This window comes from Phodopus roborovskii, unplaced genomic scaffold, assembly GCF_943737965.1.
Source record: "Phodopus roborovskii unplaced genomic scaffold, PHOROB, whole genome shotgun sequence".
Taxonomy (NCBI): domain Eukaryota; kingdom Metazoa; phylum Chordata; class Mammalia; order Rodentia; family Cricetidae; genus Phodopus; species Phodopus roborovskii.
Window position 1 is genome coordinate 221,049 of NW_026125939.1, and position 25,719 is coordinate 246,767.

General features: G+C 36.2%; 1 protein-coding gene across 1 annotated transcript; it reads right to left on the reverse strand.

The window, feature by feature from the left end:
* Positions 1–258: 258 nt before the first annotated feature.
* Positions 259–24,675, reverse strand: Fancb (FA complementation group B). Its single transcript, XM_051179058.1, has 8 exons — positions 23,674–24,675; positions 20,498–20,650; positions 19,548–19,640; positions 16,231–16,359; positions 15,098–15,261; positions 1,749–2,179; positions 1,408–1,642; positions 259–978 (listed from the first exon to the last, which is right to left on the reverse strand). Exons 1-8 carry the CDS (start codon positions 24,610–24,612, stop codon positions 570–572), a joined length of 2,553 nt encoding a protein of 850 aa, XP_051035015.1. The 5' UTR covers positions 24,613–24,675; the 3' UTR covers positions 259–569.
* Between the last annotated feature and the right edge of the window lie 1,044 nt (positions 24,676–25,719).

Sequence of the window (25,719 nt, forward strand, 5' to 3'; positions counted from 1 at the left end):
ATTCTTGCAGAGTTGTATAATTTTAGAGAAGTTGTCTAGTGCAATATAACCCGAGCTTCACAAACTGGTCTCACTCAACACTACATTTAACTTTTTAGAAGAGCTAGGTATATAAAGAAGTGGCTGCTGACAATCCAATTTAATGCACCCATCTTAAGTTGTTTTTTTTTAACATACCATGTTTTACTAAGCAAAACACCCAAAAAAGAATCATTTTTTTTTAACAGAGCAATATATTTTTTTATTTAAATTGTAAATTTAAGAAAACATTTCTCGATCTAAGTTATTGACATTTTAGTTCTTTGGATTATAGGATTTATTTCTTTGCTATGTGGGCTGTCCTTGCATAGCAAATGGTTTCCTGGGATCCTGGCCTTAATTACACTGCGAAGGTAGGTTGGGAATATTATGAATATCTAATAGGTCGATGCAGCCAAAGATGCTGCTAAACCTCCTACTAACATAAAACAAAGCCCCAAACAAATAATCATTCATTCCAAAGTTAATGATAACACAGATTCTTATTTTGTCTCACTGAAATATTTTAAAACAAGATTATGAAAATGCAATTACGAATTGGCTAGTTTCTTCACAATAAGGTCTGATTTCAACTGAGTCTCAGCTAATGCCAAAGTCATCTCCACATAACTGCCACCATTTACTTTCAGATTCAAGTCTTTTATCATTCTCTCTCTCTGTAGTTCTCGCTTGTGCAGACGGATTTTGTACTTTCTCTCTGAAGCAGTTGTGATACAATTATTTGTTTTACTTGTCTCACACTGATGCATAAATCCATCCCTAACATATTCAAAGGCAGAAGTAGAAAGAGAACAAAAGGTAACTAGTTCCTTCTCCAAAGTAGATGACAAATAATTAATCAGGAAATCATCATTTCCAAATTTCAGATATTGGAAGAAACATTTTTCAGGGAGAACTTTGATGAGGTGATCAAGACACTGAAACAAAACTCCTTGATTCCTGCAATAAAACCCAAACACAATGTCACATAACTGCAACAATACAAATAGTCACATGCAAAATATTATAGTAATCACTATTCACTCATAAACACTAAGATCAATAATAAAAAATACATGGTTTCATTAAGAAAATTCTGATTATATCAGTACACGTGTTCTGTACTAATTAACTCAGTAGCAGTCAGGTTACTGACCTGATTACATATCTTTTGCTCAGTATAGGGAAGGGGTAAACTCTAAAATAACTGTAAGGTTCTAAAATAGACAAAACAAAAGACTAAAGCAAAGTAATTACATTTCTATCCATTCAAACAATACCAGGCCATGACTGTCACATATCCTAGCACAGAATTCTACACAGAGGTAGTTATTAGACCACTCAGACACACAAAGTTCTCTGAACTGGTTTGAATTGGATGTACATTACCTGCAATATACTGTTAAAATTCCTTCAAATGTTGTTCTTAGCTCCCAAGAGAAAAGTGCCCCACAATTTCGCAGCTTTTTATAAAGGTATATTTCTGTAAATCCATTGATTATTTCACATTTCATGTGTTTCAAAAGCCATAACTTCATTAGATTCAGGACACCGGTAGGTGATGTGACATGAAAACAATATTTTTGCAATACTGCAAGAAGTGAGACAAGATCTTCCATATGTTCTACAAGAAAAACACATCACAAATTCTGTCCAGAAATTCTATCAACCAATTTTCAAAATCTTCTGATCCAAATAAACATAAAATAAAAAATTACCCCTCAAATTACCTATTGACTGTTTCTTTGGGAATGCCAGTAGGTGGTTCATACTAAAAAGATCTTGTAGATTAAACTCAAGGTTACCACATACAATGTAATCATGCACAGTATTTTCATCATTATCTCTGTCACTAATGTTTAACAGCAAAGTGCAACACAATTTGTTGAATATTAAAAGTGGTGAAAGAGAAGTGACTGCAGTAATTATGTGTGTAGATTCTGTCTTAGATGATTGTCCACAAAAAGAGTTTTCCTCTTCCTTGCTACTAAAGGTAAACTTGATCCTTTTTATCTCTGGTCCTGTTTCCACTGGCATCAAATATGCTTCTGGACAAGAATTCATACTCAACCTAGTCACCTGACTTTGACACTTCATAAGTGGAAAGCTGGACCTGTTGCCTTGATCCATTATCAGTGATAAAGACATTTCTTTAGGAGATCTGTGAAGAAACAAGAATTGGGTTTATTTTGCACATTCTTTTAAAAGAATCAAATAAATGATTAAAGGTTTACAAAATAAGAAAACCAGTATTCTCTCCTTCCCTAGGAAAAATCATTTCAATGTAAAAATGTAAAGAATTGGGAATAAAAGCCACACAGATTTGAAAAGGTCTGTGATGTCAGGTATATCAACCACACTCTTGGTAGTCCCCATACCCAAGAAGAGCTGAACAACACAAACTAGATTTCCAGGTTTTTTTTTTTAAAGGAAATAACATAAAATAAATAGGTAAAAAAGTGGAGGGAGATCTGGGAGGAGTTGAGAAAAGAGGGTTAATATGATGAAAATACATATTAACTTAAGTTTTAAGTAATAATTTAGAATAAAAAAACCTTTGAAGTAACCTTCTGTCTTACACTTCCCTGAGTAACTTTAAAAAATCTATCTTTTAAATATAGGTTATTTCTTATCTTTTAGAAATTTTTCTCTGATTGATATTCCTCAGAATTGACAAATAAACTCAGGTTTATTTAGGCATATTCCAGCTCTGTCAACATTATCAAAGAATGATAATGCATCCCAAATAGAGGAATTTCACTACCTCCTGAGTTATACTAAAGATTACATGAAGACTTTTAAAGTGTGAAAAGAACTTTAAAGAAACAACTTGTAACAATCATACTGTTGTTATTTTGATTCTGTGACTGTCATATACAGATTGTAGAATGAAGAAAAAAGAAATTTTGTTAGGGTAAGTGAGAACTTGGATTTACAGCAAGGGACAAGAAAGTGAGATATAATAAGACTAGTAGTGATAAGACTTTACTCCCAATTAAAAGTGTCAGAAGCCACAATCCACCCAGGTATGAACAAGCACTTTTGTTATGACCAGGTTTTTGTTTCATGTGATTTATGGGCATAAGTATATACCTCCTGAAGAGCTTCTCTTAAAAATGCTATTCTGCCTGATAAATCCCAAAGCGTTTTTACTTCCTGATGGGAGAAAGCGATATCTATTAAGTGTTCTTTTAACATAAATTCAAATATTTATTCAATGACTGAGCCTCGAGATCTAACTTCTGACTTAGGAGCCATAAAGGTGACAGTGAAACATATTTAGCAATATCATGGGATGATTTCAGCAAAGTCTATCCCATTGAACTTTACAGGAAAAATGCTTGGTGTGTGTGTGTGTGTGTGTGTGTGTGTGTGTGTGTGTGTGTGTGTGCGTGTGTGTGTATGTGTGTGTGTGTACAGTAAAAATTATTTGGCCTATATTTTAAATTTTTATTTTAAATTCAAGACAAGTGGTAAATGTGAACATTGCCCAGGAGAATTACTGTTAACCTTTGAGAAGGGTAGTCAAACACAATTTTAATATTCTCACTATGTGTGTGTATATGTGTTGGAATACTTACAGATGACGTACTTTTGCTTCAAAATAATCTGGGGGATCTGAATGAAGGTGTATATTTAACAAGATAACCAATATTTGATGATTATTGGAATTAAGTCATGAGAAAATGAGATCACCATACTGTTTGGTATGTTTGAAATTTTCTATACATAAAAAGGATTAAAAACATAAATATGTTCAGCATATTTAGGAAATAAAAGTTTGAAAATTATGACACAAGATCGGTGCAGAAACATCTTGAGTATCAGCCCAGCTTTTGTCCTCTATTGCCAGGCCTTGGCTAGAGGTAGTCTGGGCCCAATTTGGGAGGCCTCTCCCCTAAACCCTCCCCCGGGAACTCCCTGGGTTGGCTCTGGATCACCCTGCTCCTGTGTCCTGTCCCCATTGAGAGCGCTCTTGGAGCTCTGATACACCCCCACCCACCCCCACTGCCAGCCAGCCCTCCTCCTAACCTACCCACTGTCCCACCACTCTGGTTGAGCACTGGGACAGAGGGTGGAGCCAATAGTCCACACAACTTCGGGGAACTTCTGGGAGCGGGTCTGAACACAGGAGACCTGCCTATACATGTGGGATCACCCGTAATTTCTACCTGCCTGGTCTCTGACCCCCACCACCGGTCCTCTACTGAAGTCCCAGGCCCCTCCCAGAGATCTGCCTATCTCTGCAGGACCACTCTGAGTACCTGACAGCATGATCCTTGACCCCCCATAAAGAAGCCTCAGTTGGAGAGTACCAGGCCCAGGATAGATCTGCCTATAGGCACAAGGAACATCCAGAGTTCTGGCCTTCAGATCTTTAACCCCCATTGCCAGTCTTCTCCTGGAGCCTGATGGCTGAACCCCATCCCTGGGACCCTGCCTGTGGAGAGACCTCCTATAGAGCTTGGACCACACAGAACTGCAGATATTGAACCCGTGACCCACATAAGTCCACCAGGGAAGTACCATAGAGAGAGGGAGAGACCCCACCAACACCTACTGTAAGAAGCTATGGGAAGACGTAATACAAGAAAACACCTAACAAAAAAAAAAAGAAAAAGAAAAAGAAAAAGAAAGAAAGAAAGAAAGACAAGCACAACAACACCAGAATCTAGGGAATCTATACCAACTAGACCGGGACACAACAACAAAACAGATGAAGCAGAAGAGAACTACTTAAAATTTATCATCATAAAAATGATAGAGGCCCTCAAAGAAGATGTGAGAAAATCCCTTAAAGAAAGAAAAAACAAACAAAAAAGTGGAAGAAATGAACAAATTTCTTAAGGGAAGTAAAGAAAGTACAGAAATGCAAGAACAAACAATTAAGTAGGTGAAGGAAATGGTTCAAGACTTGAAAACTGAAATAGAGAAAATGAAGGCAACACAAACAGAAGAAATGCTAGAAATAGAAAAACTGGGCAAAAGATAGGGAACTACAGACTCAAGCATAAGCAACAGAATTCAAGAGATGGAAAAGAGAATCTCAGGCGCGGAAGATAAACTAGAGGAAATAGATTCATCAAAGAAAATCATAAATCCAACAAATCCTTAACACAAAACATTCAGAAATGTTGGACACCAAGAAAAGGCCAAACCTAAGAATAATAGGCATAGAGGAAGGTGAGGAAGCCAAGCTCAAAGGTGCCGAAAACATATTCAACAAAATCATCAAGGAAAACTTTCCCAATCTGAAGAAAGACATGCCCATGAAAGTACAAGAAGCATACTGAACACCACATAGGCTGGACCAAAGAAAAAAGATCCCTCAACAAATAATAATCAAAGCACCTAGCATAAGGAATAAAGAAAGAATATGAAGAGTAGCGAAGGAAAGTGGACAGGTAACATATAAAGGCAGACCTATCAAAATTACACCTGACTTCTCCATGGAAACCCTCAAGGCCAGAAGGTCCTGGATAGATGTCCTACAAGTACTAAGAGACCATGGATGCCAGCCCAGGCTACTACCCAGCAAAACTCTCAGTCACTATAGATGGAGAAAACAAGATATTTAATGACAAAACCAGATTTTCCAATACATATCTACAAATCCATCCCTACAAAAAGTATTGGAAGGAAAATTCCACACAAAGAAGTTAACTATGCTCACAAAGTCATAGGCAACAGATAATCTAACTACAACAGAAACCAAAGGTAAAGCAGGACAAATATATTCACAATACCACTACCAACAACAAATCTAAAACAAACAAGCATCAACAATCTATGGTCATTAGTCACCCTCAACATTAATGGTCTTAACTCACCTATAACAAGACATAGGCTTACAGAATGGATACAAAGACAGAATCCATCCTTCTGCTGCATACAAAAAACACATCTAAGCTTCAAAGACAGACATTACCTCAGGGTAAAGGGTTGGGAAAAGATCTTCCATTCAAATGGACCCAAGAAGCAAGCAGGCTTGGCTATCCTAATATCTAACAAGTTAGACTTCAAACCAAAATTAATCAAAAGAGATGAAGATGGTCATTTCGTATTCATCGCGGAAGAAATCCATCAACACAAAGTCACAAAGTCTCAGTTCTGAACATCTATACCCCAAATACAAAGGCACCCACATTTGTTTAAAAAAAAAAAAACCCACTACTAAAACTCAAAGCTCACATAAACCTCACACACTTACACTAGGAAACTACAACACACTACTCTCAACACTAGACAGGACCATAAATCAGAAACTCAAAAAAAAAAAAAAAAAAAAAAAAAAAAAAAAAGCAAAAGAACTAACAGAAGTTATGTTTCAACTGGGTTTAACAGACTTCTATAGCACATTCCATCCAAACACAAAAGAATATACCTTCTCCTCTGATCGACATGGAACCTTCTCTAAAATTGACCACATACTAGGTGGCATAACAAACCTCAACAGATACAAGAGAACTGGAATAGTCCCCTGTATCTTATCAGACCACCATGCTTTAAAATTGGTATTCAACATCAACACAAATCGCAGAAAACCTGCAAACTTATGGAAACTGAACAATGTGCAATTCCACCACACCTGGGTCAAAGAAGAAATAAAGAAAGAAATTAAGGACTTTCCAATATTCAACGAGAATGAGGATACAACATACCTGAACTTATGGGACACCTTGAAAGCAGTGCTACGAGGGAAGTTCATTGCACTAAGTGCCCATATGAAGAAAACAGAGGATAGTCACATAAGAGAATTAACAGCCCAACTGAAAACCTTAGAACAGAGAAAAGCAAATTCACCCCATAGGAGTAGACACCAGGAAATAATCAACTTGAGGGCTGAAATCAACAAAATAGAAACCAGGAAAACAATACAAAAAAATCAATGTAACAAAGAGTTGATTTTTTTTGAGAAAATCAACAATCAACCAAAAGGCAGAGAGAGAATATGCAAATTAACAAAACCATAAATGAAAAGGGGAGCACAACAATGGACACAGAGGAAATCCAGACAATTTTCAGGTCATACTTTGAAAACCTATATTCCACAAAAATTGAAATATCAAAGGAAATGGACATATTTCTGGATAACCATCACTTACCAACATTAAATCAAGAACAGACAAACAACTTAAATAGACCTAAAACCCACAATGAAATAGAAGCAGTCATCAAAATCCTTCCAACCAAAAAAAGCCCAGGGCCAGATGGCTTCAGTGCAGAATTCTACTAGACATTCAAGGAAGAAATAATACCACTACTCCTCAAACTCTTCCACAAAATAGAAACAGAAGGTTCATTGCCAAACCCTTTTTACGAGGCCACAATAACCTTGGTACCCAAGCCTCACAAAGACACAACTAAGAATGAAAACTACAGACCAATATCCCTGATGAACATCGATGCAAAAATACTCAATAAAATACTGGCAAACCAAATTCAAGAATACATCAGAGAAATCATCCACAATGACCAAGTAGGCTTCATCCCTGGATTGCAGGGATGGTTTAACCTTCGAAAATCTATCAACATGATCCACCATATAAGCAAACAGAAAAAGAAAAACCAAATGATTATCTCCCTAGATGCGGAAAAAGCCTTCGACAAAATTCAACACCCTTTCATGATAAAGGTCTTGGAGAGATCAGGGATAACAGGAACATACCTAAACATAATAAGAGCAATATACAGCAAACCAACTGCCAACATCAAACTGAATGGAGAGAAATTCAAGCCAATTCCTCTAAAATCAGGAACACGACAAGGCTGCCCTCTCTCTCCATATCTCTTCAATATCTTACTTGAAGTTCTAGCTAAACAAATAAGAAAGCAAAAGGAGATCAAGGGGATCCAAATTGGAAAGGAAGAAGTCAAACTGTCTCTATTTGCAGAGTATACGATAGTTTTACATAAGCAACAAAATAAACTCTACCAGGGAACTCCTACAGCTGATAAACACCTTCAGCAAACTAGCAGGATATAAGATAAACTCAAAAAACTAAGTAGCCCTACTTTATTCAGACAACAAAGAGGCTGAGAAAGAAATCAGAGAAACATCACCCTTTACAATAGCCATAAACAACATAAAATTTCTTGTGGTAACACCAAACAAGTGAAAAACCTATATAATAAGAACTTTGTGGCTCTAAAGAAAGAAATTAAAGAAGATACCAGAAAATGGAAAGATCTCACATGCTCTTTGATAAGTAGGATAAACATAATAAAAATGGCAATCTTGCCAAAAGCAATCTACAGATTCAAGGCAATCCCCAGCAAAATCCCACCACAATTCTTCACTGACCTTGAAAGGAAAATAATCAACTTTATTTGGAAAAACAAAAGATCTAGGATAGCCAAAACAACCCTGTACAATAAAAGAACCTCAGGAGACATCGTCATACCTGACTTTAAGCTCTACTACAGAGCTATAGTTCTGAAAGCAGCCTGGTATTGGCACAAAAATAGAAAGGTAGACCAATGGAATCGAATTGAAAAACCTGACATTAACCCACACACCTATGAATACCTGATTTTCGACAAGACAGCTAAAAAAAAAATACAATGGGGCAAGGACAGCGTCTTCAACAAATAGTGCTGGCACAATTTGATGAGGGTGTGTAGAAGACTGCAGATAGACCCATGTCTGTCACCATGCACAAAACTCAAGTTCAAATGGATCAAAGACCTCAACATCAATCCAGCCACACTGAACCTCTTAGAAGAGAAAGTAGGAGGTACCCTTGAACAAATTGTTATAGGAGACCACTTCTTGAACATAACTCCAGGTACATAGACACTGAGAGCAACAATTAATAAATGGGACCTCTTCAAACTTAGAAGCTTCTGTAAAGCAAAGGACACAGTGGACAAGACCAAATGGGAGCCCATGGACTGGGAAAAGATTTTCACCAATTCTATATTTGACAAAGGGCTGATCTCCAAAATATACAAAGAACTCAAGAAACTAGTCAACAAAACACCAAACAACCCTATGAAAACATGGGGTACAGAATGGAAGAAAGAATTCTCAATAGAGGAAATCAAAAAGGCAGAAAGACACTTAAGAAAGTGCTCGACATCCTTAGCTATCAGAGAAATGCAAATCAAAACAACTTTGAGATACCATCCTACTCCTGCCAGAATGGCTAAAATCAGAAACACCAATCAATGACAGCTTATGCTGGAGAAGATGTGGAGAGAGGGGATTACTCCTCCACTGCTAATGGGAGTGCACACTTATACAGCTATTTTGGAGATCAGTATGGCAGTTCCTGAGGAAAATGGGAATTAGATTACCACAGGACCTGGCAATCCCCCTCTTAAGCATATATGCAAATGATCCACACCCATGCAACAAAGACATCTGTTCAACTATGGTCATAGCAGCATTATTTGTAATAGCAAGAACCTAGAAGCAACCTAGATGCCCCTCAATTGAAGAGTGGATAACGAAGATGTGGCACATCTACACAATGGAATACTACTCACTAGAAAAAAGTAATGGAATCTTGAAATTCGCAGGCAAGTGGATGGCACTTGTAGAAATCATCCTGAATGAGGTAGAGTCACAAAAAGAGGGACATGGTATGTACTCACTCATACATGGATTTCAGACCTTGAGCAAAGGATCACCAGCCTATAATTCACACCAACAGAGGAACTAGAATACAAGGTGTATTCTAAAAGATTTATATAAAGTTCCTCACAAGAAGGGGTAAGGGACAAGTCCCCCAGAGCACAGGGGAAATGGGGGGGGGCAGTGAATGGTGAGAGAAGTAGGAGAAAGAGAGGGAGAGGAGAGGAAAACAGGTGTGACTAGGAAGATTGAGTCAGGGTAGGAATAGAAGACAGGAGAGAGAGAGAGAGAAAGAGAGAGAGAGAGAGAGAACATAAAAGAGGGAGCCAATATTGGTTTGAATTGAAAACTGAACCTAAAGAAAGGTCTAGACCTATAAGACTGCCGCCAAATAACAATTTGAGCAACCGTGGAAAGGCTACCATAAATGCTCTTCCTGGATAGTAAGATCAACAACTTATCCATGGAGCCCTCATCTAATACCTGTTGGAAACAGGAGCAAACACCCATACATAAACACTGAGTCGAACTAGAATCCAGATGCAGTCAGAGAGGACAAGACCAGAAATACATAGAGACAGCTGACCCTAACAAGGAGGAGCTAACGGGTCCCCAGACTGATAGCTGGGAAGCCAGCATGGGACTGACTCCGGCCCCCCTGAATATGGGTCTCAGCCAGAAGGACTGAACAGTCTAAGGGACCTCAGACAGTGGAACTAGGATGTATCCCTGATGCACAAAAGGTCCTTGCAAACACATTCCCCCATGGATGGATACTGCCTTGACCTAGAGACAGGAGAGAAGTCCTAGTCCCTACTTCAAATGACCTGATAGATCTACATGACCCCACTTGGATGGCATTGCCCTACATGTGGAATTGGGGTGTGGGGATGGGAGGGGAGTGTGGTCAGGGTGCATGTGATGGGGCAGAGAGGTTAAAGGGAGGGAGGGGGAGGGAAGGAGAGGGAACTGGAATCGACATGTAAAATAATAAATTAAATAAAAAAATACTCAATAAAACACTCAAAAACCAAAAAAAAAAAAAAAAAAAAATCTACCAAATTCAGTGGGACACACACACACACACACACACACACACACACACACACACCTCTACAAGAATGTAGGAAAGGAGATATTGGAAGGCAGCTGAGGAATAAGAGATAGTAATGGTGGTGAATGTGATCCCCAAAATACATTATAGACATACATGAAGTTGTGAGGGAATAACTATATAGAAGAAATCCCAAAAGATAGAAATTTCAGTTAAAACAAAGAACAACAAAAATCAAATGAAGAATGTCCAGCAAAGAGATTTTCTTTTGCCGGGGTGTCTATACACTTCCTCTCCAACTAGCTAATGCTATTTTTCCCCACACCCATTACTTCACTACTCCCGAAGCTCCAGTAGAAAGGTTCTAGGTCCAGCTTATCTTGTGAAAAAGCTCTTATAAGGCCAGCTTAGGTCATTTTGCATATTCCCAACATTCCAAATACTTGTAGAAGCTTTTGTACATTTTAGTGTCCCCTGAACACTACTGCACTAATTGACAGGCTCTTTGGAAATGGGATATTTAGTAGTTTAGAGCAATTCATTCCTCATCGACCTCACAAGCTTTTGTCTTCTGATTCTGCAGGTCTGTAATGCACAACCTTGGGTGGTCTTAGTCACAGGTCCAGTGCTTGGTTCATTGTCAGAATGGATGATAAGAAGGGTATAGTTGGCAAAGTCTCACATAAGCCAGGAGGCCAACCAGTAACCAGTCCAGACCTTGAATACATGCTCCATTGCACCAGCAACACCAAAGCTTCTATTTGCTTTTTTCAAACTATTGTACCCACTCAAGATATCCAACTCAGAGGTGCTGTGAGAGGACAACTACCAATGAAGGCTGCATTGAAAGGAAGAAAATCGAGGGTGGCCATTTTTATGCAATTTTCTCATTGGCTAGTTAAACAAACACAGTTGGCCCTCATCATTCACAGAGTCCATACACATTTGTAGATTTATTCACTTGCTGATGTATTTGTAATCCTAAAACTGACACTCCAGAATTCTGGTGGTGATACACAGATAGGCACAAAATTGGGGAAACTGAGTTGCCTAACAGGCATGCCCCCCCACTAAAATGGCACCAGGAAATGTCAGCCATCTATTTCAATTGCCACGGACTAGATCTTCCTTGCAGTTTACTTACTGCCAGAGTTGGTTTAAAATGCCCGGAGTGGACTGCTGAGCTGCTGTTCTGTGTTCCTAAGCATGGAAAGTCATGACACATGGAAGCTTTGTTCCAATGTGAGTGATAGTGCTGTTGGCTACGAGTTCAGAGTTACTGAATCAACAATATTGTTCAAGGAGGAGGGAGGGCACTACAGAGGGAAAAGGAGGGGAGAAGAATAAATAACATTAAGGATGTTGGAAAATGTCATAAAGAATAACATTTACTTAGAATGACATATATGTGTATATGCAAGTTACATAAATATATATAATAGCTATGAATGTATATATACATAAGTAATATATATCTTTAATTGAAGTTATAACACTTAGGGTGACAATGTCCAACCCAAACCATAAACTTTCTAATAAAATTGCTAGTGCCAAGAATGAGAAGCTTTCCAAGTTGCTGGTCAAGGCAATTTAAGAGAGACCCAAAATTGTATAAGCTATTGCAGTTGACCTTGGTTGCCTACCACAATAAAGGATAAGACCATATTACAGAAAACATTACATATTTTGGACATAGGACTTGGAGGAATCCAGAGGAAACTGACTTAGGAGCCTCCTCCCTTAGTTCGGGCTCTCACAGGAGCAGAAGGGGTTATCCACACTGCCAATGGAAAAAAGCAATCAATAGTCCTACCCAGCTGTAATACCTATGAATCACAATGATGATCAGAGTGGCAATATATTCCCAAAAGATGTAATACCAGCACTTATATCTTAGTGTAACCAGTAGCCACATAATTAAATTTAAAGGCCCTCTTAATGGGAGGGAATTCATGTCTTACACTGTAAAACTAGCCAACTAGCCATGGCTGGTAAGGCCATGGAACTTGGAGGAAAAGCTACTACTGCCGTTTTTCTAAACCAGTACAATCTCTAATTGCACTCTAAGTACTTATCTGTTTACCCACAGATAAATGTAGCTCTCACCCTTCATCAAAGAAGCATCTCTTAACTACCAATAGAGACCATTTCAGAATGTATTATAAACTGGTCAAAATGCAGAGAACAACTGACCATGGGGTATGTCCCCAACTGACAACTTTTACCAACCAACCCCTACACCTGAGGCTCAGTTAGCAACATGGCAGAGGGGGAAGGAAGATTGTAAGACCCAGTGAATGGGAAGGTCTGTGGAAAGGACACAAAACGGAAGCAGGTGGGAAGGGGGTAAGAGAGTATCTGGGAGCAGGTGGGAGGGAGAATGCGGTCAAAATGCATTGCATGGAATTCTAAAAAAATTATTAAAAGTTTTATATTTTAAAAAAAGAAAAGAATATTATGAGACAATAAAAATTGATCAGGCGGACGTAGAAAGAAGTAAATAGAATTAATGTAAATTTAAAAAAAAAATGAGACCTGCAGAGACTGGAATAAACAGTTGACTAGAAAACTGAAGCTAAAATGAGCAAACGCATTAGATCAGAAGACCAGACCTAGGAGTCAATGAGATGAAAAGAAGGCATGGAGGTAGGCTACAAATAAGAATAAAGAAAGAACAAGTATAATACTACTTCTAGCCCCATTCCTGGACTGCTTAAAAAAAAAAAAAAAAAGTCAATTGTCAGAGCCTGGAAGTTTAACAACCTAATTGAGAATATAAAGAAATCTACATCCAATCATATCTTGATGAAATAGTTGGAAAAAGAATAATAGTATGAGCCTAAATAAGAAAATGAAGTACTAGAAATTTTTTTAAAAAAATTAGAAAAACTTCAAAATCACAAATCATTAAAAAAAAGTATTAGATTGAATAGATGCATGATTTAGGATGAAAAACTACTAACAACAATGTTGATAAATATAAGTATCAGCATTAGATTATTATAAAATAAAAGCAAAGGGTTTGAAGAATAAAATTTGAATTATCCACAACTTTTAGAGAAATCGAGCACCAGTTAAAAATTATCTCATAAGAAAATTCCAGGTGTCCACTGTTTTCCAGATGAGTAGGAACAAATAATCTGAATTTTAAACAATCTTCCATAGAGCAGGAAAAACAAAACAAAATCAGCCTACTTCCTAAGGAGGCTGAGTTGACAGGATGACTTGAGCCCAGGAATTCTGAACCAGCCTAGGCAGCCAAGCAAGATTCAGCACAAATAAAAGAATGAACAAATGAACAAACTGTAACAGCTTTGGTACTAAAATCAAGAAAATGTTATTGAGGGAAATTTTAAGCTGACTTTACTCATGTTCACAAATGTGAATATTCTTGACCAAGTATGAGCAAACCAAATCTACAATTAATACACCAAAACTATATAATGAATTTGGGTTTATAAAACTCAGAATTGCAAAATTAGTTTTGTATTAGAAAAAGCATTCACCTAATTCACCACAGGAAACAAATATGCCCAACACCTTTATGATCCATCACCTCAAACACCTTGGGAAGTTGGTGAACAGCCAGGCATGGTAATACTCATGATACCCTGGTGCTAGGATGGCTGGGACACAAGGATCAAGAGTTTAAGGCCAGGCTGGGCAAAACAGTTCTAGATTAATTTAGTTCATAGTGATATCTTTCAGCATGAAATAAAATGAAACTCACTTAAACACGATCAAGTAGAAACCTCAAATCACTAGGTAAGTTTTGTTATAGTCAAATAGACTAGCAGAGACTCTCTAACTCACCTGCATGTACATCTGTGCTTCACTGTTTTAGTGGAAAAGCTTTTTGCTAGGTTTCAGACAGTAGATATTATTTCCTCTCCATGATTTCAACAACGCAAGGCGGAAAATCTTCTATCAGAGACTTAGTTACTTAACTAAACTTTCTCCAGTCCATGCTATTTAAAATGTTCCCAATTCTTCTCAATACTTTGATAAAAAAGTCCCATGTACTCCTTTAATTATCTCCACCCTGAGAATGCTATCCTAATTTTATAAATTTCATGCTCCTCAAATAAACTCAGTGCATTTGTATAAAATGGATTCTAGCAGAGCATTGCAAGCCAGACACATATAGCTACTAAATAGCTGAAACATGGCAAGTGGGAATTAAAATGTGTTAGACAAACGGAATTTCAAAAACTCAGTATGAAAACAAATATCTCACTAATACTGTTTGTACTGATTATATGTTGAAATGAAACTTTGGATATAGGATAGCCAATAAAATATTGAAATTAATCTCACTTACTTTTATTTAAGTTTGTAATATGGCTACTAGTACAAGCACAATTACACATGTCTTTCATTAGTTTCAACTAGACAGTTTTGGTATGCAGCATTAACATAGCATTATTACATTAAAATTTACTCACGGTTTCAAAGATGTGACTTTCATTCCAACAACTAAGTCATCATCTAGTACACGACACCATGTTTGCTCTACAATATGGTCTGATTCTTGAGAATTCTCTGATAACTTTTCCTCAGGGGTATGGATACTGTTTTCATCTTCATCACAGAATGGAACAAGACAGTCCTTAATGACAAATATGTTAAGTAGGTGACTAAAAAATGTACTCAATGAACCAAAGATATATAGGGAGATTAGCTTTGTCGATTTATGACATGAAATAACATGCTCAACCTGAGACCCATAGACCACATATTTCCCAAGGTAGCTACAAATTCAGCCCAATACACTTGCAGATGATTATATCATGTTAAGGTCAAAAGGCTCAACAATGAAGAAGCATTTTAAAATAAATTATAACATGTTATAAAATAAATGATAAAAATAATACAATAAATAAAAAGTTATAAGTTACACATAACTTATGAAAATAAAGTTCATGAGACATTATATATTCAGGTCAAGAATCATGACTAGAAGATTAGTTATCTGACATAGAGCCAGTGGGAACAAAACCTGGATTTTTATAAAGACTGATAATGTATACCACAAGTATAGTGAAACAATCCAATCTGGAATTTGCTCTAAGCTCAAATCTAAACTTCTGTATTAATAAATCTGATTAAATTATATTTCTGATGAAATTTCATTGTTAATTGTCCAGGCCATTCTCATGTCATTACCATAAACATGAGATTATAGCAACAACAGAAACTACAGAATTACAGGAAATAATTGTATTAGTTACTGAATCTTTACTTTTATGTCTAAATAGCATTTATACAGCAATCCACTGAACCCTCACACTAACTACAACATCCTTTGTTGGTTATATTGTTCTCTGTATTTTATAGATAAAACAATTGAGCTACAGAGAGGTTAAGTAACTTGTGTGAAATCACACAGCTACAAAGAAGCAGAGCTGATAATGGCCTCCTTAATCAAATGTTTTTCAATATTATGAAAGTCTATCATTACCCTGTCACTCTTCTTTTTAATCTAGTAAGCAATATTTTCTACTTAATTCTATTCAAATAGCTTTAGATTGCACACTGTCAAATGCTTAAATGATAAAATAGTCACAATTAACTTTACCTCCTCATCACTTGATGTACTATCGACTTTCCCATAAATTGAGTTTAAAAGAACCTTCCAAGAGTTTGCAATAAATTTATCTTTAAATGAGATATGTTCCTGTAATTTGTTAAGAAAAACAATAGAAGCCTGTAAAATAGAAAGAAAAAGTTATCAGAGATACTTTCAAATGACACTGGACATGTCATGTACTTTCTGCAGATAGGCTCTGCAGAGAACACTTTCAGAAAAAAAGTTCTTTTGCTTATAGATTCTGTTTATCTTACAAAAAATAGTACTTTGTGCTCACAGGAAGATACTGAAGTAACTGCTGTGGGGTTTATTCACCAAACTGAGTATACTGATACATTAGTACCCATTTCAATGCTGAGCTAAATAACATGTATCACTATAAATAAAACTGAGGCCTCCCACAGAACAATGCCCACAATCTGTTTTATGGATGTTTTTTTCCTACTAAACTCTATTGACACATACACACAATAATCTACTGAAAACTACTGAAGAAACTAACATTGGCTCAGAACAGGGAATAGAGCAATATATTTATTATATAGCAATGTAATTAGATTCCAGATGTAAGGGTGAAAAAAATATTAGATACATTTTGCTACTAAAAGTGTAAATAGTCTTGTTGAATTGACAAAAACAGTTTCATTTAGACAGACATGTGAAGCTGTTTCAATATTAACCCAGCTTCTATATTTAAAAACCTTTTGAATTCCTTTCTTTTGAATTAAACTTTTTTGTTGTTGTTGCTTTTATCAATGACAAAAAGTTGGAGGAAAATGGAATTATTTCTCTTACCTCATTACCAAAAATTATGTAAAGTGTAGCTACTATTTTGAAACATTTCATGGTGGCCTTATTATACTGGCTTCATGGTACCCATATTCCATTGGTCAAGTACTTGGTTGCTTGTAATTTGGGTGGGAGATGTGTTCATTCAAGGTGGACTGACTGAAAGTGAACCCTCTGAAATTAACACTGGCCTCTGTCAGTTCTCTCTCTCATCATGCCCCCTGTGCTCCAGGACAAAATAGAAATCTCTAGCTGAAAATATTGTGAAGTTTGGTTATTAAACCATAAAACTAAACCAAGCTCACTGTAAGAATCTAGTCAATAAAGTATTCCCATCCTTTTCCTATATACATATTCCTGTAACCAGTAGATGGCTTACCTTTCTAGACATTCCCATGCATGTTAAGGACTATTTTCTTTCATCTGTTTAAAACCAGAAAATTGAACAAAAACCCAATACAGAGACGAACTGCCCTGCTCAACACTGAGCCTAGCTTTAATATTCCTTATGGTGAGTGCTACTACAATGACCCAAATGCCACAATCTGGAAAAGTTTGAAGAATAAAAGTGACGTCCACACCCATAAAAACTTTATTCAAGTACTCAAGGAGCTGCCTGGTAGGCCTAAATAATCACAGGTGTCTTTTTCTATCCAGAAGGCAACCTGACCTGGACTCACCTTCCTTGTTTGTCTTCTGAGTTTACCATTTTTTCCTATATGTTCCTAAGGAGTGTTTTTAGTCTTGTGTGTTTTTTGAACACTTCCTAAATTGAATCATTCTGTGTACATCAGAAGTTAGTACATTTGAAGTTAGTCATGTTGTTATTAATAGAGGTATATTTTTACTTTTCAATGTTCTACAGCACTCCATCCTGTGACCAGTTCACGTCTGTTGATGAGCATTTGTGTTACATCTATTTGTGGGGCACAACAAACAATGATTATCAACATCTTGCTACAAGTTTCTTCAAGGTATGTGTCCTCCATTTTCTTCCCTGCTAACTGTTGATGCAATGGACTCTACTTTTGGCTCTAAGGTACTTACTCTTTCTGGGTTTGCAAATTTCATCATATACAAAATGAGGAGAAGAGGGATGAATAGTTAATCTCTAAAAGACTTCCCTCTTCCAAGATGACCCTGGATTCTGTCAAGTTGACAAAAATCTAATGAGCACAGGGTCTGTGAGGGTATTTACAAAATAATAAGCTAAAGGGGACAAGACCCATTCTGGGTGTGAGGCAGCATCTATCACCCCATAGACTGGGACTATGGAAATCAAAAGGGGCAGGAAGAGTCACAAACAAACTCTCTGCTTTATGGCTACCATGAAATGACTCATGGCCACCATGAGATGGCACACCTGTGCTCCACCATACTCCTACAGTCACAATATTCTGCCTATGTCAAGCCCTAAGCAACTGCAGCTGGCCAGCCAAGAACTGAAGTATCTGAAACTGTGATCCAAAAAAAAAAAAAAAAAAAAAAAAAAAAAATGTCCTTCATCTTCACTTAAGCCAGTGGTTCTCAACCTTCCTAATGCTGTGTGGCCCTTTAATATAGTTTCTCATGTTATGACGACCCCAACCATAAAATTATATCGTTGCCACTTCATAGCTGTAATTTTTCTACTACTCCGAATCATGATGTAAATATTTGATATGTATAATATCTGATATATAACCCCTGAGAAAAAGCTGCATGACTCCCCAAAGGGGTCACATTCCACAGGTTGAGAAACACTGCCTTAGATGTTATGTTAGGAACTTTGTCAGTAATGAAAATTAATGCAGTGCAATACAGCTGGTATATTTAGCCAAAACCAGTAAATCTTTTACAGAGATTTTCATGGTCTGAGAAAGTCTCATCTATGCTGGCTTAGAACTTGGTATGTATTGACTTTAAACTCTTGCTCCATTCAAATGCTGAGGCTATAGGCATATGCCACCATGCCTAGCTTTTGTAGAGATGTTTATTAGTGAAAAATTGAGAGTTGATTGTTACATGTATTTTAATGTGCTATAAGGTATTATATTCACTGCCACACTAAGAAATGCTGTGACATACTGATTCTATAGGTCGGGATCCTTTTAAAACTAGGCTTCTGTTATTTTATTCATATAGCTTGTTAACTCTACTAAATCCTACTTTAAAAAGTTATCATTTCAAGACAATATAGTTACATGTAACATCAAAAGAGTTTGGGTTATAATTTTTTGAGACAGGTCTTGTGTTTCCTAAGCCGTCCTGGAATTGTGAATAGTCAAAGCTAGACTCTAACAACTGGCCTGCCTCAACCTCTCAAGTGATAAAATCAGAGGCTCCACAACATCACACTCATCTTCATATTAATAGTTTTTCACTGAAGTGCCAAAAACATAGAGCTCTCTGAAACACCCCCTTTTTCTTACACACTGAGTTGCTGAATACTGTAAACATGCCTTTTCAATGCTAGTTTACTCAGCTAGAACTTATTAATCAAATCGCAGAAGGAAACAGCAGACAGAGACACTAACTTCTAATTGCGCTTCCAGTGGTGGAAGTACCAAATAGTAATTTTCATGTTCTTCTTCAGCAAAAAGTTCTTCACTGAAATCCAGTGGTTCAGTCTAATAACAGAAAAGATCAAGACAAATTTTGAAAAAAACTGTAAATTTAGAGGATCAAAAAAAATTACAATCACTATTTATCTAAAGGGCAGTTCTTTGTGAAAAACAAATTATGTATTATCAACAACAGGGGATTAGGCAAATATAACTATAGGTCCTACTATTACTACGTAAAATTTGTATACTATAGCATTATTCTCTATAAAACATTAGAGTAAAGAGCAATCATATTCATTTTACAAAAAAAAATTGGAGAGATTCGAATTCTACTTAGATCTGAAATTTTTGGAACATCATTTCTCATATAATAAAGACTTCAAGATTACTTCAACTCTTCGTTAGTTTTTAAAACATTTATTACATTTATTTTTTTTCTTGAATTGGGAGTGTCTCACAGCATGTGTCCTGGCATGTATGTGGGGGACAGAGGACAACCTCTGGAAGTTAGCTTTCTCCTTCCACCATGTAGTTCTAGGCATACAACTCAGGTCATAAGGCCTGGCAACAAAGTACCATTGCCACTAAGCCATTTCACACTCATTTATTTCCTCTCTTAAAAAGTTCCACTTTCTTTTATTCCTTAATTAAGCAATATTTTCTGATACAAAATGGTATTTCAGAAGCAACAATAAAGTTCACTTTGAGCATTACTGTCATTTGAGTGACCCTTAGATATACCACAATACAAGTTTATATGAAAAGTATGGACAATTTATATAATATTTGTTGAAAAGGACAATGTATACATTTAAAGGATACAAACTATATGCTTTAAAGTGTGAAATCATCTAGACGGAGGACTTGGATAGAGATAGAAACTGTTTAGATTGAAAATCAAGCTCTTAAACACTACTTACTGAATAGCTTATTCTGACAAAATCTGTTATTGCAAATGAAGTCAATTGATTTGTGTTCAGAGCATCCTCAAAAATGACCAGTACTTGTTCAGTTCCAATTCCAACAAAGTCATTTATCAGGACTACGCTAAGTTGTTCCCACTTAGCAACAACCTGAAAAAATAGGGTCATTACAGGAGGAATACAGGAAGGAAAAATATGAACCAAGTAGTAAGTCTTTTTGTTTCATGCACTTATAATCTGTTAACTTCATCCTTACAAATGACTGAAGAAAGTTGTAATACAAAAGCTAAAGATAGAGCTACTATACAATCCAAAACCATAAGGAACCATGACAATTTTGTAAGTAGATATTTATGTCATATTTTATTAATGCTTATCTAGAGACTGTCACAGTCCTGATCTCTGTATTTAAATCTTATGATCTATGCACAAATTCACACACTTCTCATCTAAAACTTTGGCAAGCCTAACATTTAGCATTAGTAAAACTCCAGTAAAGATTATTTTGTCTAGTATGGATAATTTAAGGATGATCATATTTCTCATAAACCTCGATGGACATGCTGTTTACAGTTAGACCAATTACCCAAGGAATTCAGTGGCACTGGATAACCGAAAAGTACCAGTACATGTTAGAAGACTTCTCAAAATAGAATAAGCTCAAGATTAATTTAACAGCTTAACTCCAGTGGTGGTGGTACAGGCATTACTATCAAGGGCACAAAGGGAAATGAATGGAACCTTAACAGCAGGAAACCTAGAAGTATTCTACTTAAATAGAAATATCTGTTAAGTTTGTAATAGAATAGGAGACACAGAATTTAAAATAGATTCCTTAAAGATCTATAGAGACAGAATTTAAAATAGATTCCTTAAAGATCCATAGAGCTAAAGGCTTTTAACACAAGTATCAGATCACCTCCTTAATATCGAAGAGCTACACTTCCCACTCAGAATACAAGGATCACAGACTTCAGACTTCTTACGTAGATGACACAGGAAGGTTGCTTATACTTTGGACAGAATGTAAGGTACTTACTTAAATCTACATAACGAAATAACAACCCTGGCCCTACAAGATTAATTCCTAAAGCTGTGATTCTTTACTTTTACAGGGAGGCAGCATATCTGAAACCCCACATGCCTCTCACAATTGTGGGACATAATGAACTACAAGAGAGGAGACACTGGCAATCAAAATTTGCTTAACATGTGTCAACTCATGTTTACGTAGTCACATTGGTGTAGCTTCTCACATTCCTAGGACATGTAAAAATCAAAGAACTATGCATGAATATGAATATACATGCCTATTTGTAATTAATATCTTTTAAGCAGTGCTATTTAATAGAAATACAAGTAAACCAAAAAAAAAAAAAAAAAAAAAAAAAAAAAAAAGGAACACATACATTCAACCTTAAACTTTCAGTAAAAATGTAAAGGTAATATAGTTATCTTTCAATGTAAGTGGAAGATAAGCTCCTAGACCCTCTGTGGACTCAAGACTATGTGGATGTTTAGTATTTGTATATAATATACAGCCAAGGTTGGTGGTGAATGCCTTTAATCCTAGTACTCAGAAGGCAGAGACAGGCAGATCTCTGAGTTGAAGGCCAGCCTGGTCTATGTAGTGAGTTCTAGGACATTCAGAACTGTTACACAAAGAAACTCCATCTTGAAAAACCAACAACAACAATAATTATTATATATAATAATTTACCCACATATCATCATATACTGTAAAACAATATCTAGATTATTTATAGTGTCAAATACAATGAAAGTACAAGATTACAGTAGTTATACTGTACTTGTTAGGGCATAAAGATAAGGAAAAAAGTTGTGCATACTCAATACAAACCCCAGTTTTTCTTAAATATTTTAAATCTGCCATTGGCAGAATCAGTGTTCTCAGAACACTTAAATATGGAGGGCTTACTAGATAACCCAGGATGTCCAGAACATTGCCATTTCAATTCAATAGAATCAACTAATCAAAATATTTTACTGTGTTTTCACTAAATCTTTTTTTCAAAGACAGGGTCTTACTAGCTCTACATTAGTTTCCCTACTGTTGGCATTACATTTTGGCACCATACCTAGACCTTTACTAATTTTGAAATCTCAGGTCAACTTCAGATCCCTAATATATTTAATTCAGACCACTCATATGTCAAACACTCCATAACTTCCTAAGGCTATTGGCTATATTAATCAGTACAACTACAGAACATATGAATCTCTTTTATTGAAAACACAAATATCTGTGCATACCTGACAATGGCCTCAAATTTGAAATGGTCACTAAAGAGATTCCTGTCAAAACTTGCAGAGACAGTTTCTCCTTGAGAGAAAGCCTAAGAGAAAATATAACACTATCACTGAATTAAATATCTCTGGGGCTTTTATGAAGGGCTGGTCTGGGAGCACAATGACTTGAATTTCTACTATTTACTTGAATTAATGCTTGTTTGGTTTTTTGTAAGCTACCTCAATTCCTTCTTAGAATGAAACATAAAATGAATAGATTCATAGCTTCCACAGAGAAAGATTGTTACTTTCTGTATGAGGACCAAACTGCCATTACAAATATTATTTTATTTAATAAATATTCATTTATTAAATGACCTTCTCACAGAAGGTCATTAATAGTAAAGACTTGGTATTCAATATTAGAAAATGTTTTGTTTTAATTCCTACTATGTTTACTGGTTTGTCCTTACTGTTAAGTATACTTGTTCAAGTATAATCACTGTATTTCTTCTAAGTTATATACTCCAATATGATTGCATTAATAAAAATTACAAAGTTATAATAAAAGACAAATAAATGCAGTTATATATTTATGTTTCCAACTCAAAAGCTTTATGACTTTAAAAACCAAGGTTGCAAACCATTATCAGGTAGAATTCAGACAACTTCAAGAAAGGAAAAAAAAAAGACAATGAAACATCTACAAAGACTAATGCTAAAAACTGACGTATAAAATAGGACATGATGTTAGCACAAAGCTGTAATCCTAGGAGTCAGGACAGCAGGTTGGAAAATTAAAGACACCTGAACTACATATGAAGACCCAGCTTTGTTTCAAAAACCCAAACAAAGCAAAACAGGAAAAGAAAAGCCCAAGACTACCAACTGAATTACTGTGAGATTGAGATAAAGCATTGTACCTTAAATTTCTTTTCCGAAACAGCACACGCCTTAGAGTTGAATGACACAATGAAAAATCGGTTTCCTTTACCTGAATCTAGAATTTGAATTGAACAAGGATCTAGAAATGGAAGCTGGCATACTCTTACAGGAATGCCATCTTGGAACAAAACGAGCTGATTTTTTCGTGTAAGGGCAATCAGAGACATTCTTAACTTGTTGTCGACCATTTCAGCTGCACAGACATGCACATGAGTTACTACACTACTGTAAGCAAGAGGAATAAGATAACTATTGCTTAATATTTCTTGAGTTGTCAGAGCATATGCACAAAAGTTGGAATTGGAAAATTCATAATCTGATTCTGAAAGCTTGTGGATACATTTAGCCTCTGGAGGTTCTGGTAGCCCCAAAAATATTAAACCAAAATTTTCTACCTCACCTACCCACTCAATAGAGGAAAGATTAACTGATATATCAGTAACTTTCCCAATTTGGGAAGAGATATAGAAGAATTTGTTGAGATATTTCCAAAAAAGTGTAGGACCATCAAAGATCTTCAAGCTCTCATCCAATGCATGGTTGAGTTGGAAACTCAAATACTTTTCAAATTTGTTCGAATTGTGAAGAAACAATATATAATATTTGAAAGCTCTACTATTATATTTTGCATCTTGTATCAAAATGCAAGGGAGGTTAATTCTAGTTCTGAAGTCTGACACACATTTACAACAAAGAATTTTTAAATGAGAAGTTTTCTCCTTAATGTTTAAAAAATCCTTGGATATCAAAACAAATGTTCCTGTTTTTCTGTCAAATACCATCCTTTTGACATATAATACAGAAGTATCTGTAGACATTTCAAACTCTCCTTTGGACAAATGAAAAACAAGTATTTCCCCATTATAACATAAGCATTTTGCTTGCTCATCAAATGGTATTGCTTGGCTGTCAGCCATTCTAATACATCAAGTCTCTGTGTTGATCCAATTCCAGATGCAAATGGATTACAGTGGAGGCCTTTAATCCTAAGGGGGAAAAAGGGAGAAAGACTAAATGGAACAGGCAGTGTAGAAAACATATTTTGTTAGAAAATTATCACACACATTTCATTTTAAGTAAACATATTAAAACTTTTATACAATTGTGACAACATTTTGTGGAGAAGGCCTTGTTTTATAATATACCTTTGCTGTCCTAATAATTCCTCTGCCTCTATCTCTGGAGTGCTGAGATTATAGGTGTGTGTCATGCTCTGGGTGACAATGCCATAGTTACTCAAACAATTGTAAGACTGTGGATAACTAAGTCAGAAAAGATATCTGCATGTGCTACAGCACAGCAAGCTTTATTTAGATGTTCTATTAAAAGTACCTCCCATCAGGAGAGTAAAGGTGCTAGCTGCACAAGGCTGAACAAACTGGAGGACTAGACTTCAGGAAGTGAAAAGCAGTCTGATATAGTAGTATACCTGGTAATCCCAGCATTCCTTTGGTGAGGTGGGAAGCAGAGACAGAAGAACCTCCTGAAAGCCCACAAGCCATCTAAGCCTGGAATGTGCAAAGCAGCAGCAGCAATAGCTAGACTCTGTTTAAGGAGGGTACAAGGTAAGAAGCAACTCCAGAAAAACTGTCCTCTGACATTCATATGTATACCATAGCCACCACCACACACACACACACACACACACACATACAGAGCATACCCCAAATTTAAGTTAAAAGTACTTGGAGGCTAGAGATAGTTGACTATATCTATAATCCCAGCACTCTTGAGATCAGGAAGATGGTAAGCCCCAAGCCAGCCTGGACTGGAGAGAACCAGAGAGCACTGAAAAATGACTTCAGATATTTTTCTGACTCAGGCAACTTTTCTGACCATCTACTAATCTCATCTGGGTTTATATTAGCATCTTTACAATGAGATTCAGTTAATCAATGTTCTACTTGTCTTGAAACTCAGACTTTCCTAAATATGTTGATTGCTAAATTAGGTTGCTCCCCAAAACCAAGGCACTTGGGCCCTTGCTTCCTAAAGACAAAGATTATACATGCTACATGGTGAAA

Excerpts from the sequence above, each read along its gene's own strand:
- Fancb (XM_051179058.1), bottom strand. The coding sequence starts at position 24,612 with ATGGCTGACAGCCAAGCAATACCATTTGATGAGCAAGCAAAATGCTTA. Across the intron at positions 19,641-20,497 it reads TTGTCAGAATAAGCTATTCA|ACTGAACCACTGGATTTCAG; the intron begins GTAAGTAGTGTT and ends TTCTGTTATTAG. Across the intron at positions 1,643-1,748 it reads CCCAAAGAAACAGTCAATAG|AACATATGGAAGATCTTGTC; the intron begins GTAATTTGAGGG and ends TTTTTCTTGTAG.